Consider the following 17,237-nt stretch of genomic DNA (forward strand, 5'->3'; position numbering starts at 1 on the left):
TTGTGTCATTCGCAAATAACGTTGTTTTACTTTTGACAGTTTCTGGCCGAGTCCAAAAACAGAACCCTGAGGGACACCGGATAACACGGGCACTTTATCAGAGATTTGACCTTCAGCCGCAACCCTTTGGCTGCGGTTGCTCAGGAATAACTTAATCCATGAGAAGACATGACAGTCAACCCCCATGTTATTTAACTTATGTATTAACTTGTGATGGTTGACTTTGTCGAAGGTCTTTGAAAAATCCATCACAATGACGTCAGTCTGTTGTCCACTGTCTAGGCTGTCAAGGACTTCCTAGGAAAAACTCAGCATCTGAGTTTCGCAACTACTTTTAGTCCGGAAACCATGTTAAAATGGACTGAGGATATCATGCTTATCAAAGAAAGTCATCATGTTTGAGTTTAGAAGAGATGCAAGTGAAGGATATCGGTCTGTAGTTTCTGGCTTTAGATTTATGACCATTTTCATGTACTGTTGCTATTGTTGCATTTTTCCAATCATCGGGAACGATACCTGTTTTTAATGATAACCTGAATATGTGAGTGAGGATGGGGGCTATTTCACTGTGGAGTTCTTTGAGAGCCCCTGGTGAGATTTGATTGTATTCTTCACAATGAAGAATAAAAATTAATACACATAGGTATACTATACAATAATAGGGATTCCATATAAGACATAACACACAAGTAATAGAAAAACATGAGTGACTGTTCATACAAATACCGGATACATAAAAAAATGCATACAATACATTTAAATAAGCCTACACTCTGTATAAGTATACATGTAAAATCAAACATATAACATATGAAAAAACACCATGCTTAATGATCCAACTAAATCTGTAAAAAAACTGCATGAACAAATGGTACATCAGACCTTTCAACAATGTCTCTGTAACAAAACTTGTAGAAATTGGAATCTGTATTCCATCCTGCCGTTTTAAGGATGTTATTAATAGAACAATTTCCTTTAACTGCAGCAGAAACTGCTGCTGATCTGAATGAATGTGGCTTAAAATAGACACATCAATACCTGACATAACTAAAACATCCTTCAACCATCGTGCAATAGTACTTGTAGACACTTCTTTAAAAGAAACATAAGACATAAACAACTGAGATGATTGTCTAAGATGCTTAGTTTTTTCATATAATGAATTAACGTATGAAACACACATAAACTTTCTTCCTGATGTGTTGCAATTTTAAATAAAAACTATGTTTTTTACTCACCGGCGTGGTTTTCAACAAAGTTTTGAAATAAAACACAGCTTTACAAGTAGTATAATCAATTTTAAGACAATCAATATTCAAGGAAACAAGAGTTTTCGCACGAGGGGCAGTAGCCAGAGCCACCAAACCAACCAACTTAAGCGTTTATTTTTTCCATGATAACTGTTTTAATGGCATGAGAGATTTTATAGGGACTGTCAACCATGAATGACGAAAAAAGAAACGTTCTTAAATACCGTATTTTTTTACAATTATCAGTTTATATTTAATAAAATATCACAACTGGTATATTACATTACTTGAAAAAAGTTCATATTTTAAGTATATTCGGTAATAAAATATCGCGATGTGAAATCGAAGGTACATCGCGAAAATATGTGACATAACGATATACACACTATAAATAACGCAAGTTGATTGATCATTTTATATATAAAATATATACAATTCACTATGCATGCACAATGTGCATCTCTGTGTTTACCACGTGACGATGATGATCAATCTACTGGCATTATTTATAGTTAACTGGTAGTTACCTGGTAGACATACCCAGTAAACTTTATTACCAAATATACTGAAAATATATAAACTAAACAACTTTTTTCAAGAAATGTAATATATCAGTCGTGATATTTTAATCAATATAAACTAATAATTGTAAAAAAATACGGTATTTTACAACTTTTGTTTTCTTCGTCGTCGTGGTTGACAGTCCCTTTTATAGTTGCAAAACACAAGACACGTCCCATATATATTTGTATCTAGGAACCACGGGTTTCATTATAGCTAAACCTCTCATAAATCTACTAATTTAAGTTTGGGATTTACACCATTTATTACCTAAAATATTCAAAGTCTGCAAAAGCATTGCTTTATAATTGTTTAACACTGAAGACTTCTGGTTTTTCAACAGGTAAATTAAATAAGCTATCGCCTGCGTCTCAGAGGTTTAAATGGGATCTTTACCTCGTTCTTGATTCCAAATACACCACTAACGCCATGCCAAACCAGTCTGTTTTTCTGTTCCTGATTTCCATGAGTTAAGGATAACTGAAACTGCTCCTGAACGAACTCCTTGTGCAATCAAATGTCGGTTGATTACTGCACTGCGACCAAGTCCATACTTCTGGATAATGGATGTGATGTTCCTTCCTCTGGGGTCGTCAACAAATCCTTGTGCCGAGGTAATCTAATAGGAATTGATGTTAACAAATCAATACATGTAACATTAAGGAACCAAAATTGAGATTTCCATAATTGAAAGATCAATATATCCCTTTTAACATTATATTGTACTAGTTTGTTTAGAACCTTCCCAATTAAGGCAAATGGTGGAAACAAATATGGTTCAAAATCTAGCCATGAACTTGAAAAAGCATCATTCAAATAAGCCTGAGGTTCTGGACACCAAGAAACAAACTTATCACATTTACAATAAAGGCTTGATGCAAAGAGATCAATATCAGGCTTAAAATACTCTGAACAAATTCTTTCAAAAACCTCTTGTTTCAACATCCATTTTGATGATTTATTAAAATTTAAAAAATACAAATTAGCCAGATTATTATCTGATCCTTTCACATAGGCAGCTGATAGATAATAATTATTTTTTAAGCACCACTGCCAAATTTCGGCTGCTTAAGCATCAATTGTTTAAGAAGTCATTTCTCCCAAATCATTGACATAGGCCACTGCAGATTATATTATCGGAAAAAACTTTTATATTACAATCTTTTTTTTTTCCATTTAATGACTGTAACCAAAGAAAAATTGCTTTAAGCTCCAAAATATTAATATGATCTTTGAAGTCTTTTTTCGTCCATTCAGCATTAACAAATCTTCCAGACTCGGAGTCAACATAACATCAACATAATAATAAAGCAGTGTAACACATGACGCTGATTTTTTTAGGTCTAATCCTTTTACCATTTTTTAAATTTATATTCTCAATCCACCAATGCAACTCTTGAATTACACTCCCATTTAACTTAATTTCATTATCTAAATTGTTACTATTTCCCAGTCCTTCTAATTTTTAACGTTCAAGTTGCTATCATGCAAAGGAGCTTCTAAAACTGCATAAATAGCATTAACTAACAGACCTATAAACGATGCCAGGTCTCTTACAATAACTGTACTACTAGACAAAAGTCTGCGAACCTTAAGAATAATTTTCTCTATTTTCTTCTCTGTAAGGAATATCAAAAACTGGATGGAATCTATTATAAAACCAAAGAACACAATCTTTTGTGTTGGCACTAGAACAGACTTAGTGGAATTTACCACATTACCAAGAGATTGTAATATGGAGCAAATTGTTTCAGCATTCTGTAAACATATATCTCTGTCTTGTTCATATTAATAGAATCATCAATATAGTAAGCACATCTTATACTTAGGGATCTAAACCATGCATAAACTGGTTTAAACAACTTAGTAAAGACTTTGGATGCTGCACTATACCCAAACGACAGGCAAACAAATACATATAAAACTCCTTTCCATATAAATTGCAAAAACATGTGATAATCTGGATGAGTAGGAACCGAAAACTATGCATCTTGTAAATCCACAAAACAAAAGAAATCATTTTCTTGAATTAATTCAAGCACTATCTTAAAATGTTCTTGTTTACAATGTTCAACCAAAATTATTTAACTTTTTGAGATATATTATTGGTCTAAATTTTTTGAACACAAATATATTTGATATAAACCGCCCTTGCTCCCACTCAGAATGGACAATAGCTCTTTTTTTCAATAAATCGTCAACCACTTTATCAATTATCGGCATTTCTGATTCGTTAGAAGAAATTTCATTTGGAATAATCGTTTGAAAAGGTTCTGACTCGATTTCCAGGACATAGCCTTTTATATTTTTCAAAATCCACTGATCACTGGTAAATAATTCCCAGGACTTTAAGTTTGTTTATTTGTGATATAGGCCTCCGGCCCCTGACACATATTTATTACAATCCATGCAAAACAATGGTGTGTGCACAATTGGTTGGCACAACATGTAAGCATATAATCGAGTGGTAAACGATTCTTACAATAACATGCTAAAAGATTGTACAACATTTGCATTTAGTAGAGCGGAAATGTATATTATATATAGATATACACATAAATTCACAAACATATATATACATATACACATATATATATAATTATATATATCATACATAGAAATATATACATGTTATAAAGTAAATATACAACGTTTTAGTCCCTGCATATAACCTACCCCAATAGAAGATACTTTCGAATAGTATTCTAAAAAATGTATAGCGGAATTTAGGTTATATGGTTAGGGCCTATATTAAATTGACACAAATCGTGTACCGAGCAGTAGACACTATCGAGACAAAATATAGGACTTTGTCGGTAGGAACTACATTTTAAACATAAGTACACTTTTACAATGATTTAACACAGAGCCAAGTCTTGTGGAACCCCACATAACTAGGTTATATCAAAGCTGAAGAATTAATGTTCGCGTTTCAAGGGCGTTAACAATGTAAGAAGCAGTTTGTTTTATTGTCTGTTCAGTTTTACTTGACAACAGTATGCACAATTTGAGTATACTTGGGTTTATGAGAAATCTACGTTGTATATATGATTTTCGGATGTCATGCAATACAGGGCACTTTAATATGAAATGTAATTCGTTTTCTACTTCACCAGTATTGCAAATTGGGCAAAACCGTTGTTCTCTAGTTATACCGCGATATCTGCCAGTTTCAATTTCTATCGGAAGAGTTCCGGAACAAAGTTGTGCAAAACTGCGCCTAAATTTGCGCACAGATAGGATGTCTAGGTATGCTTCATGTTCGTATTGGGACTTAATATGTTTGTAAAGTTCCAATTTGGGAGATGTATGCACTATACTCCACGAGTTCTGTAAGTATTGGGACTAAGCCCGTTCTCTAAATTCATTTATAAATTTGAGTGGGTTTGAGACATGCTGGTTGATCCAAATGTACTGAAATCCAATTTTGCTTAGTAAGTCCTTAATTTCATTGGCCCAATTAAAGAAGAGATTTATGTTAGCGTTCAATAAGAAATTGTAGCATTTTTTTTACGTATCTGGTGTCGGGCATGCCTATTATTTTTGGCCAATATTTTATGCATCGAATTTGTGACGTTATAACAATAGGGTATCGACCACAATCTCCGAGACTCGTGATATTTGATGTTTTTTCACCGACACAGAGGTACCTTTTACAGGCGTGTCGGTGGACCGATTCGATACATGGTAATTCTTGATAACCCCAAATTCCGTTGCCATGTAATAAAACAGGACCTATATTGCTGTCGAACAGTTTAAAAATACTGAATTAGATAGTTGACCATATTTATACAGGGACGATATTATGCCATTCAAGGCACGTTTCCCCTTAGTTGCATTTTCATTAGCCATTTTAGTTAATGAAAGAGAAGAAAAGAAGCAGACACCAACGTAGGTAAAGGACTGCACAACGTCAATTAAAGAACCCGCATAACTCCATTGTTCATTCCTAGCTAGTTTTCCCCCCTTTCTGAAGACCAAAATTTTTGATTTCGGTATGTTCACCTGTAATCCTGTTCTTGTGCAGAATTGGTGCAATGAATCGAGTTTGCGCTGTGAACCCAAAACTGTATCAGCTAAAAGAACAACATCGTCTGCAAACATAAGCAGTAAAATTTCAGTATCATTTGGTCCGATTTGTATCCCCCTCACGCCGCTATTTAATAGTTCTTGTACCAATTCGTTGATAAAAAAGGAAAATAATTGTGGTGAGACCAAACACTCTTGTTTTAGACCGATTTTGCAATCAATGTAGTCCGTGTACCCGTTACTGCATCGGACACGAGCCTTGACGTTTTCGTACATAGCCTTTAGTATATTAAAAAGTTTACCCTGTATGTTAGCTTCTTGTAAGATTTGCCATAGAACACTGCGGTCTACTGAGTCATAAGCAGTTTTAAAATCAATATAACCTACGTAAAGTTTCCCGCGTTTTTTGGACAATATTTTTGAAATTAGCGTTTGCAGTACGAACGTGTTATCTATTGTCGCATAACCAACTCGAAATCCGGATTGACTCTTATGTATTTTAGCAAACGCGTTAGCAAAGAACGTTAATCGTCTATTAATCACATTAGTAAACAATTTACCAAATATATCCAACAATGAGATGCCTCGATAGTTTTGAGGCGAGTTAGGATCACCCTTTTTATGTATTGGAACTATTATAGCGAAGCTCCAGTCCGATGGAAAATAGCCTGTATTAAATATTCGGTTAAATGAATGCACTAATATTGGTAAAATAAATGTTTGCGAATATTTAAAGAATGCAGGGGGAATTTAATATTGACCTGGGCTCTTGGATTCATGAAGAGCTTTTATACTTAATATAATTTCTTCATCGGTAATTTCACCATTGAATAGTTCTTCTTCTACATCGGACAAGTGGCTGGAAATATTATGGTCAGACGGTATATTGTCAGTGTTCGCATTTGCCGTAAACAGCGTTTCAAAATGTTATTTCCAGTCGTCAGAGCGAATTGAATTTTCGTTATTATTTGTTCCGGAAAGGTTCTTGAGTTTCTTCCAAAAGGATTTAGGGTTATTGATATTTTCGCGCATAAGTCATCAAGCTTGGTCTTATAAAAAAGATGTTTCTAATGGTTACAACAATCCTTGAATTCTTTTTTTCGACTGAACGTATTTATTCAAATTATTTTCCGACGAGTTAACGCGAAAATTATGCAAACTCGAAAGTTTCGCCCGTTTATAATCGCGACATTTTTTGTCAAACCATTGTGGTCGGAGCGTGAATACTTTGCCTTTTGATTCTTTGAGGCAAACAGATGAACATTGTTGAAAGATAACAACAATATGACTAACGATACTATTGATTTTATTGGAATTGTCATTTATAAAGCTGAGTGTCCGAGACATAAACTCGATTGTAAACGTACCTTGTAGAGAACCCATGAAAAGACTTAAGTTGTTTTGCTCAAAACAATATGTTTTGCGTTCCTCCTAGGGTGCGGCATATCAATGTTTTTTTTCTACTTTACCTTTAAATTTGATTTCTAGCGGGAAATGACATGACTCCGTTCACAAAAACCTGACATAGATCTACATACATGTTGGAGACGAAGTGACTTTTTTGCATACATAACATAATCCGGAAAACTATTCAAACTGTTCAGGTCATGTTCATACCATGTTTCAAGTAAGCAAAATATTGTGAATGTTTTTAAATAATCAATAAAATCGGAGAACTCTAATTTTTGTAATAGTCCTTCAATATTCCAGCAGCACACATTAAGCGAGTCCGAATAATTGTCAGATAGGCCTTGACCATCCTCCTATTCGTTGATGGAAGTGATTTGGTCCCCATCCATCCTTACATGTTCGGAGATGTCACCCACATCATGTACATTTTGGTCAACGTCGATGAGAGTCGGTGGGGCTTTGCGTCTACCGGTGACGGTTCTGCGTTGCGAGGTAGGCTGTTGTAATGTATCTTTTACGTGCAGCTGCCCTTTATAGAAGTAGCCAAACTTGCCATGCTCTCGAAGGGAACTTAGTGTATTTCTCTGGGTCCTCGTGAGGTCGTCACCTATGCGGATGCCTTGCTTGCGTAATTCTTCGCGACCTCTATACGCACGTGCCTTGTCGTCCTTAAATCGAAAGGTGAGAATGGTCAAAGGAGTTAAGCCATCTTTAGTGCTGTTAAGTACTTGAATACGTTTTATGTCATCAGGAACCCAGTTTGTGGTTGGGCTTGCGACCTCAAGTATGTCTGATATTGCTCTTGATTTGTGCTCCTTTTCATCGAGCCTTTGGTCAATGTGCCATCCAAAGATCCTCATGTTACTCGCAATCGCTTTACGGTTTAAAGATTCGATATTTTCCTGGAGAGACTTTATAAGATCATCATGTTCGTCTCATTGTTATGCAAATGGTCCACATCAAGTCGCAGGTTTTCTGTAAGGTCCTGCCCATCGGAGATGTTGCGTTCAATGTCAAAAATACGAGTATCTGTGTTTTCGCATTTCGTGTTCCTATTTTACCGCGTAAAGCTGTATTTTCGACTTTAAGATTGTTGACATCATGTTTAATTTTTGACATTTCTGCGCGAATCAACCTCATTTCGTTCAAAAGACTAGCCTCTGATGACTTGATAGCTGCGAGAATCGCGTCAAGTCCCGTTGGGCCGGGGTTTAGTTCCACGTCTCTTGCTAATAGAAGCACAGTTTCCTAAATGTTGAATCCAAGGTTTACCTGCGAGGAAGCGTGCGGTAGACCACTATTAGCTTAGTGGATTGATGTTACACTATTTGAACATGCTAGGAAGTCAGCCTCATTTTACATGAACTGGCACATGCTATTACCTGCTAACGGAAGGGTTGCCACAAAATTGACTGCATGCATGGCGGCCACGTAGTATAAGGAGAATCCATATGCTGGAGGCAAAGACGCGTAAGTGTATGTCCGATGATTTCACATACGAGGAATAATGTTTGTCTTTATTTCCAGGTTTATTTCCAGATTGTCTATGCCTTCTCGATGGCAAAAAGGACCCAACCCGTATGCGAAATGTTACTGCATCAACACCCGTTTTAATAGTTTTTCTCGATTTACACTGGGATAGCTAACACATTACTAGTGTAGGCAGTGGTTTATATTTACCTAGGTATTGTGTTGACCATTGTCCACCGTCTGTTAATCCGATTGTCGATACATGCAACTGTCCAGCGGCTATTTATGCAGGTGTACACTTTACTTGTTCTGTATGCAGTTTAAATATTTAAATTAGTTGAAAGTTTATTTCCTAAATACACCACTAACTTTTCAAAATTTTCACAATTCAACAAGGTGTTATAATCCGTATAGGTTTATATAGTAAGCAATTACACTCTTCGGTAGTTATAGTCACTTTAAACACGTTAAATCACACAAATATTCACAGAGCAAAAACATACGTCTGACCTGTGCGCACACACCGGACTTATGACAGTGTGTGAGCCTACTACCGCTCCTAATTGCCCTCGATTGTGGTTGATATGGTTGATGAGGAATTAAAACCTCTACCGCCTCTAAGGCCTCTTCTCATGGGTCCTCTAAATCCTCGAGGATTGAAGGCAGGTACCTGACATATGGCATGTATCGTACACTGCAATGATCTGTATTGAAGATTCGTGAAAATCGTTCACGGAGTCATCCCCTCGGAACAAAGTTCTGGTCAAGATTAGGTCTAAGCAGATATCGACTACTGATACTCAAATTTAATTGGGCTTGACCCAATAATGTAAGAGAATTTGAGATCAACTGTTTAGCTTCTTCATTAGTCATCAAAGACTGTTTAAGTAATTGTACCAATCTCAGCATAGTAACAATGCCTGATGCAAGAAGTGATTGTATATCTCGGAAAAGACGATCGTAAGTACGTGTTCTTTTATATAAAAAAAATCCATATCTCATTAACAGTGGGAGGATTTATTTTTTTACAATTTTCAGGAACACGGTATTTCTCTGAAACTGACTCAACATCATACTGTGAAGTACAGCCGGGCCACACAAATTAAATCTTCCAAAGATTGAGTAATTGCTAAGCCTTTCAGTTTAGATTTAATTTTAGGTTATTTCCAATCTGATTGATCATCATCATGTTCATAATCATCACAAAACAGGCTATTTTTCAATATATTTATTATGCATTTATGTCATTGCTAGTGTCTTGAGCATATTTTCTTGCCCCAATAGAATCAAAAGACTCTGAATCAGACCCATCATTTTCAACATCTATTCTTTAATTTGGGGCATTCTGAAGATCAAACGGTTCAAATGTATGCTCATATTCTTCTTCTGCTGGCATAGCAACACTTCCCAGCTTATTTCTAAATTCGTTAATGTCTTTAGCAGACAAACTATCTAAGTCAGAAAGACTTGTTGACTTACTGGTTGTTCTCTATGTGGCTTTAGGTTTACTTATTGCCTTTTTTCTTTTTTTTTTACATTGTTATTAACATCAGTTCGTGTCGACTGAGTTTTGTGAACTCCCGTAACAACTGATTTAAGCTTTCTTTCAATTTGTTTTGGTTCAGCGCTACCTGGCTCGAACCCCGAAAACTCAACTTCTCTATCCGAAGATGAGAACATATGATCATTGCACCCGAGAACGTCGTTCTCGGACTTGCTCATTTTTGTTAATTTAATAAGAATAAACAATTAACAATTAAATAACAGCAAAGAACTGTAAAAAAGGAAACTTTCCAAAAATAAATAAAACGAATACCTGAACTGCGTCCTAGGTAGAGCCAATATAATTAATAAAATAACGAGCCAGGGCAACTTACCGAGAAAATCGAGCTTCTCGCTTCGAGCGCTCGAAAGACAATGATTATCCGGGTTCTTCGATGTGAACTGTGCGGAGTATAGAGCGAGGGGTATTTTTCGGATCTTTAAATTTGCAGGCCGTATGTACTGAGTCTGACAGACATGCTAATGATACATGATCAAGCCAAAGGCTTTACGGAAAATAATGAGCTTTGTAAGTAACCGATTAAGTTCTGCATATGTATTCAGTTGTTGTGTTTCTTATCAGGAACACCTTAATGATGCCATTTAGTAACAATTATGGTAATCCGATTGCTATATTTTACAACAAACTATTACATATATTAGCATGTATGTATATATGTTTACCTCACTTTAGCATGAAGTGCTGAAGAAGAGCTATTGTGTTTACCTTATATTCAGCGTTGTGCTAAGTGCTGTGTGCGTATTGTAGTCTGCGTCATCAATATTAGTTTGTTGCCACTCTAGAGGTCTCATTTTGCATCCAATCTTGAAACTTGGTCTTTGTTTATCTCGAGAATAACAAGGTTAGGTCACCATGTAAAATCTTTGCAAAACATTGTAACCACTCTGGAGTCCGAATGTATGACTCAATCTTTATTATACTTGGCAGTGTATTGAGCTAGACATTTTCTAGGTTGAGTTTCAGTCTGGATCATGTGTATCAAATAAACAAGTTCACAAGGTCCAATGATGTAAAAACCTTATTACCCCTCTAGAGGCCACATGTTTTCTCAATCTGGATGATAGGTTAGAATGTTTATTTGGACAATATCTAGGATGTGTTTGAATCTGGGTCATGTGCATCCAAAAACTAGGTCACCAGGTTACATCTTACTAATTTAGAGGCCTCATTTATGACTCAATTTTGGTAAAAATTTGTCAGAATTTGCTTATCTTGACAAGATTAATTTTAAATTAAAATCTTTGATAGAAGTTAGGTATTACAAATGGAGGTAAATGGTTTAATAAAAACAGACTTGTCTAATTGTGACAAGCTGTACATAATAGTAACACTCTTTGCCTTTACAACTGAACATTAGTACAGGGACAATTCATTATCTGATAAAGCTGCACACTTTGATACCCACATGACATACATGTATACACAATGCGTATTTTTGATAATATTATCATACAATCATATCAGTTTAACCTAAAAAAAGCTTTAAATTGGTCATTGTTTTAGGCTATTGAGAAAGTTTAGATTTAATTGTTGTAGAGACATTTTTTTAAACAATTTTAATTCTTTCATCCAATCTTTCATTTATGTGTGAAATTGTCCCATAGTGTATCTACAATTCTTTATCTCACGAGATTGCATTTTTTGTGAGGCAAGGAGGACAGTGTGGAGTGTTTAAGTTATATAAGTGATTTAGTCTAGACATTTGGCATAGCAAGTCTGTTAATATTAAAACATGGCAGCGGCATCAGTGTCTTTAAAATCATATGGTTCAGAGACAATTACAGCCTATTCTTGCTCAACATGTAAGAATAAAAACATTAAGACTGAGGCAAGATCTTACTGTAAAATTTGTGACTTTTGCTTTTGTGACAAATGCGTAAATCTACACAATCAGTTGTTTCAAAATCATGTCACTTATGGGCCTAAAGAAATGGAGGAGTGGCCGGTTGCCATCGCTACACAGAAGTTTCTTGAGAACTGTGAAGTCCATAAGGGGAAGAAGCTGAAGCTGTTTTGTGAGGACCACAGCCAGCTGTGCTGCAATAATTGTGTTCTGCTGAGTCATCGGTAGGTTCGATATAGAGATTTTATGTAAATTGTATTACTTGTTTTGATAAAATATTGGTTAAAAGGCATTTACTTATGGGTTGACATATGTCTCATTATTATTAACAATTTAAAAAAAAAATCTAGCAAATAAAAAAACTTGCCCTAAGGGCCACTTTCTAGCTCACCTGAGCAAAACGTCTCAATGGTGAGCTTTTGTGATCACCTTTAGTCCGCCATCCGTCGTTAGGGGTGCTTCATTCGTTGTAAACATTAGCCTTGTTAGCACTATATATAGGCAACAATTTTTGTCCGATCGTCATGAAACTTGGTTAGAAGATTTGTCCCAATGATATCTTGGACAATTTTAAAATAGTTTTGGTTTGTTGAAAATCAAGGCTTCCATGGGGTGGGCCTGTTTTCCTCATAAGGCTATAGTAAAACTTTGTTAACACTCTAGAGGCCACATTTATTGTCCAATCTCCATGTAACTTAGTCGGAACATTTGTTTTAATGATACCTTAGATGAGTCTAAAATGGTTCTGGTCTGTTGAAAAACATAGCCACCAGGGGGCGGGACATTTTTCCTTAAATGGGTATAGTAAAACCTTGTTTGTTAACACTCTAGAGGCCACATTTGGTCAGAAAAAAATGCCAATGATATCTTGGACAACTTCCAAACTAGTTCTGGTTCGTTGAAAAACATGGCCACCAGGGGACGGGGTATTTTTGATTATATGGCTAAAGCAAAAGCTTATTAATACTATAGAGGCCAAATTTATTGTCCAATCTTCATGGAACTTGGTCAGAACATTTGTTTTCATGATATCTAACATGAGTTCGAAAATGATTTTGGTCTGTTGAAAAACATGGCCGCAAGGGGGCAGGCAATTTTTCCTTATATGGCTTTATTAAAACCTCAGTTTGTAAACACTCTACAGCCCACATTTAACGTCCGACCTTCATGAAACTTGGTCAGATGATGTCTTTGACACGTTTGAAAAGGATTCTTGTTGGTTGAATAACATTGCCACCAGGAGGCGGGTAAATTTTCCTTTTATGGCTTTAGCAAAACTTTGTTCACACTCTTGAAGCCACAATTATTGTAAAATCTTTATGAAACTTGGTCAGAACAATTATTTAAATGATATCTTTGAGGTTGCCAGGTGGCGGGTCATTTTTCCTTAGATGGCTATAGTAAAACCTTGTTAACCTTGTAAAAGTCACAGATATAGTTAAATCTTCATGAAACTTTGTTAGAACTAGTGATATCATGGGCTTCAAAGAACAGGTAAGTACCATTGTATCTCAAGTTAGAGACTTTTGACCTTTCAGTCCCTTTTGTTTGCTGGTGTTGGAAAATCAGTAGTATTATTAAAATCGATTTTCAATGAGATGTATATGAGACAACACTATACGCATGTGCACTATCAGTTACAGGACTTATTTGTATTAAAATTACCATTTAAATAGCTGTTTTTCTCACCTTAGCAAAGATTGATTGGGGTGAGCTATTAAGGCCACCGTTTGTCAAGCGTTTTCATTATTATTTTGTTAGTCATCAAATTTTAGCTCATTAGCCCTCTTCAGGCCACATATTTCAAACATCTTGGTTACAATATCTGTACAGCGTTTGAATCTGGGTCATCTGTGTACAAAAGCTAGGTCACCAGGTCAATATTAGAAAAACCTTGCGTCCACTCAAGAAGCCACATTTTTGCTCTTTAGTTATGAATTTATTTATGTATGAAACAAGGTTAGAATGTTTATGTTGAGGATATATAGTATGGGACCAAATGTGGGGCATTCTCGTCCTAATACAATCTGAGAAAAATCTTGTTACCAGTCTAGAAGCCACATTTGTCACTCAATCTTGATGAACATTGTCAGAAGGTTTATTTGACCATCAACAGGGCCATGTGTGAATCTGGATCTTAACTAGGTCTTAAGGTTTATTTTCCTTTCACTCAGGCGTGCACTTGTTGTATACATGACTGTTATAAGAAAATACATCTTATATGCTCCATTAATTCTGATATCAGAATACCAGTACACCAAAATGAAAAGGTGTTTATAAAGTGTTGTTTAATGCCCAAGATGTACCACTAGTAAGAAAATAAGAAAATATTCTCCATTTCAGTCAGTGTTCAAAGGTTACCTTGATTGCTGATACCACTCTGCCTGTAACAGACCACCAGCAGTTGTCAGACAAGATTAACTCCATTCTTGATCAACTTATAAAACTGCAAATAAATTGGGAAAGCAACCTGAAGTCACTGCAAGTGTCATATGAAGAGAGGCTTATAGAGGTGAGAAGTATGAGAAAGAGAATAAATGACACCTTAGATAAGCTGGAGGAGACCACACTGAAGGAAATGGATGAACTGAACGCCAGCTGGAATGCGTCTCTCAAGTTTGATGTTGACACATGCTCCAGGCTTCGTACTGAGCTGACTTGTCTTTGTGATGCAATAAAGAAAATTGGCAAAAAGAACAAAGAGCTGGCCTTCATAGCCCATCAGAAAAGTGAAGAGATGATAAAACAAGTGGACAAATATCTAAACAGAAATTAAATACAGACAGAAGTGTCCTTAAAGTTGATTGTTTACAATGACATTAACAAATTTTTATCCAACCTATCAGGTCTTGCTAATACCATAAACATCACAAAGGAATTGACCAAGCAGGGGAGTCCAGACCAGGCTATTATAGTCACAGGGGCAACTCCAGTGAGTGTGAGAATACCAAGTGATACTAGTACGTCATATACTATCTATGGAATATGTGGTCTGTTCAATGGTCAGATACTTGTTGCAGATGTTAATAATAAAAGATTGAAGCTGTTGGCCCTGCAGCACAAGGTGGTCAGTGTCTGTGATATGCCCGACTCTCCATATGACATGTGTCTGATCACCCCCTGCCAGGTAGCAGTCACTGTGGGCAGTTGTATACAATTTGTCTCAGTAAAAAGTGGACAGCTGGTTAAGGACAGAAGACTACAGCTACCACATATTTGCATAGGAGTTGCACATCACCAGGGGGGCCTGTATGTAACCTCCCGCACTGCTCTGTACAAGTACACTCTCACTAGCACACTGATGAACAAGATGTATGAGGATACATCTGCAGGACATACAGGTAATTGTCAGGAATATTACTCTCCTGATACTAATAAAATAATTATCAAAGTAATGTAACTACAAATGAAATGTCTTATTTATATATTTTATCCTTTTTTCTATGACTTAAATATTTACTTACATATATATGTACCGATATTCATTGTTGCTTGTGGTTGATGTAAAAATAGTAGGAGTATTGGATTATTCTTCAAATTTGATAAATTAAATTTTTTGTTATATTCATACAGTGTACAAGTTTGCAGTGAGTCCCCGTGGTGACAGGATCTATGTTACCAACCCTAACCAACACAAGCTACTCACCCTGGCCAGGGATGGGACTGTTATCTCAACATTCACTGACACAGAACTACAAAGCCCATGGGGAGTTCATCTGACACCTGCAGGACAAGTGCTTGTTTGTGGAAAAGCGTCCGACACTGTCATACAGGTGGACAGATTTACATCTCCAGCCTAATGAAATGACTAGTTTCTTTAAATGTAAAATGATGGATGTCAAATTTTGCCCCTTTTTAGCTCACCTGATTGCCCAGGTGAGCTTATAGGATCGGTCTTTGTCCGTCGTCCGTCTGTTCTTCCGTCCACATTTGGTTTGTAAACACTCTAGAGGCCACATTTCTTGGCCGATCTTCATGAAACTTGGTCAGAAGATTTTTCCCAATGATTCCTCGACCAAGTTCGAAACTGGGTCATGCTGGGTCAAAAACTAGGTCACTAGATCAGAAAAAATAGAAAAAAGTAAACACTTTAGAAGTCACAGTTCAAGCCCAATCTTCATGTTACTTTGTCAAAATGTTTGTCTTACTGATATGTTGGTTAAGTTCAAAAGTGGCTCCGTTCCGTTGAAAAACATGGTCGCCAGTGAGCGGGCAGTTTTTCTAATTTAGCTATAGAAAAAACCTTGTGAACACTCTAGAAGTCACAATATTTTTGCCCAATCATTATGAAACGTGGTCAAAACAATGGTTTTATTACATATCTCAGACGAGTTCGAAAATTGTCCAAATCGGTGAAAAAACATGGCCACCAGGGGGCGGGGCAGTTTTCTCTATATGTATATAGTAAAAGTGAACACTCTAGAAGTCACAGTTTTGGCCCAATTTTCATGAAATTTGGTCAGAAGACTTATTTCTTAGATACGAGAGTTGAGTTCAAAAATGGTTCCGGTCCGTTGAAAAGCATGGCTGCCAGGGAAGGGGTGGCGCATTTTCCTTATATTTATATTGTTAAAAAAAGCTTGTAAACACTCTAGAAGTCACATTTTTTGCCCAATCATCATGACACTAAGTTAAAACCTTGGTTTAATTTATATCTCAGATAAGTTCGAAAATGGTCCTGATTGGTCAAAAAACATGGCCGCCAGGCGGGGGTGGGGGGCAGTTTTCCTAATATGACTATAGAGATACCTTGTTAACACTCTAGAAGTCACATTGTTTGCCTAATCATAGTGAAACTTAGTAATGACATTGGTTTTATTGCTATCTCGGACAAGTTGGAAAATTGCTCAGATCGGTGAAAATAACACTTTATAATGGTTTTAGGATCGGTCTTTGTCCGTCGTCCGTAAAAATACTTGTAAACACTCTACAGGTCACAATTTTGTTAAATATTTTATGAATCTTGGTCATAATATTTTTTTTGTAAGCAAAGTTTGATGTTTGGTCATGAGGAGTCAAAATATAGGTCATGAGGAGTGAAAATATAGGTCACCAGGTCAAATCTTACAAAAACCTCGTTAACGCTCCATACGTCAGAGTTTTGGTTCAA

At 36.1% G+C, this 17,237-nt stretch overlaps 1 protein-coding gene across 2 annotated transcripts; it reads left to right on the forward strand.

Moving 5' to 3' along the window:
• The first annotated feature begins 10,718 nt into the window (after positions 1–10,718).
• LOC127868940 (transcription intermediary factor 1-alpha-like) lies at positions 10,719–15,904 on the forward strand. 2 transcript variants are annotated; one of them, XM_052411150.1, is made up of 4 exons: positions 10,719–10,791; positions 12,213–12,351; positions 14,471–15,468; positions 15,701–15,904. In XM_052411150.1, exons 2-3 carry the CDS (start codon positions 12,215–12,217, stop codon positions 14,901–14,903), a joined length of 570 nt encoding a protein of 189 aa, XP_052267110.1. In that variant the 5' UTR covers positions 10,719–10,791; positions 12,213–12,214; the 3' UTR covers positions 14,904–15,468; positions 15,701–15,904. The 2 variants fall into 2 exon arrangements, with proteins under 2 accessions (XP_052267110.1, XP_052267109.1); XM_052411149.1 differs by lacking the exon at positions 10,719–10,791 and having other exon boundaries at positions 11,364–12,351.
• The last annotated feature ends 1,333 nt before the right edge of the window (positions 15,905–17,237 follow it).

The sequence above is a fragment of the Dreissena polymorpha genome, chromosome 2, assembly GCF_020536995.1.
Source record: "Dreissena polymorpha isolate Duluth1 chromosome 2, UMN_Dpol_1.0, whole genome shotgun sequence".
NCBI lineage: Eukaryota > Metazoa > Mollusca > Bivalvia > Myida > Dreissenidae > Dreissena > Dreissena polymorpha.

What these genes read in the sequence shown, in the direction of transcription:
- LOC127868940 (XM_052411149.1), top strand. Translation starts at nt 12,017, where the DNA reads ATGGCAGCGGCATCAGTGTCTTTAAAATCATATGGTTCAGAGACAATT. An exon ending in TGTGTTCTGCTGAGTCATCG is followed by an intron (nt 12,352 to 14,470) that starts GTAGGTTCGATA and finishes TCTCCATTTCAG; the next exon opens with TCAGTGTTCAAAGGTTACCT.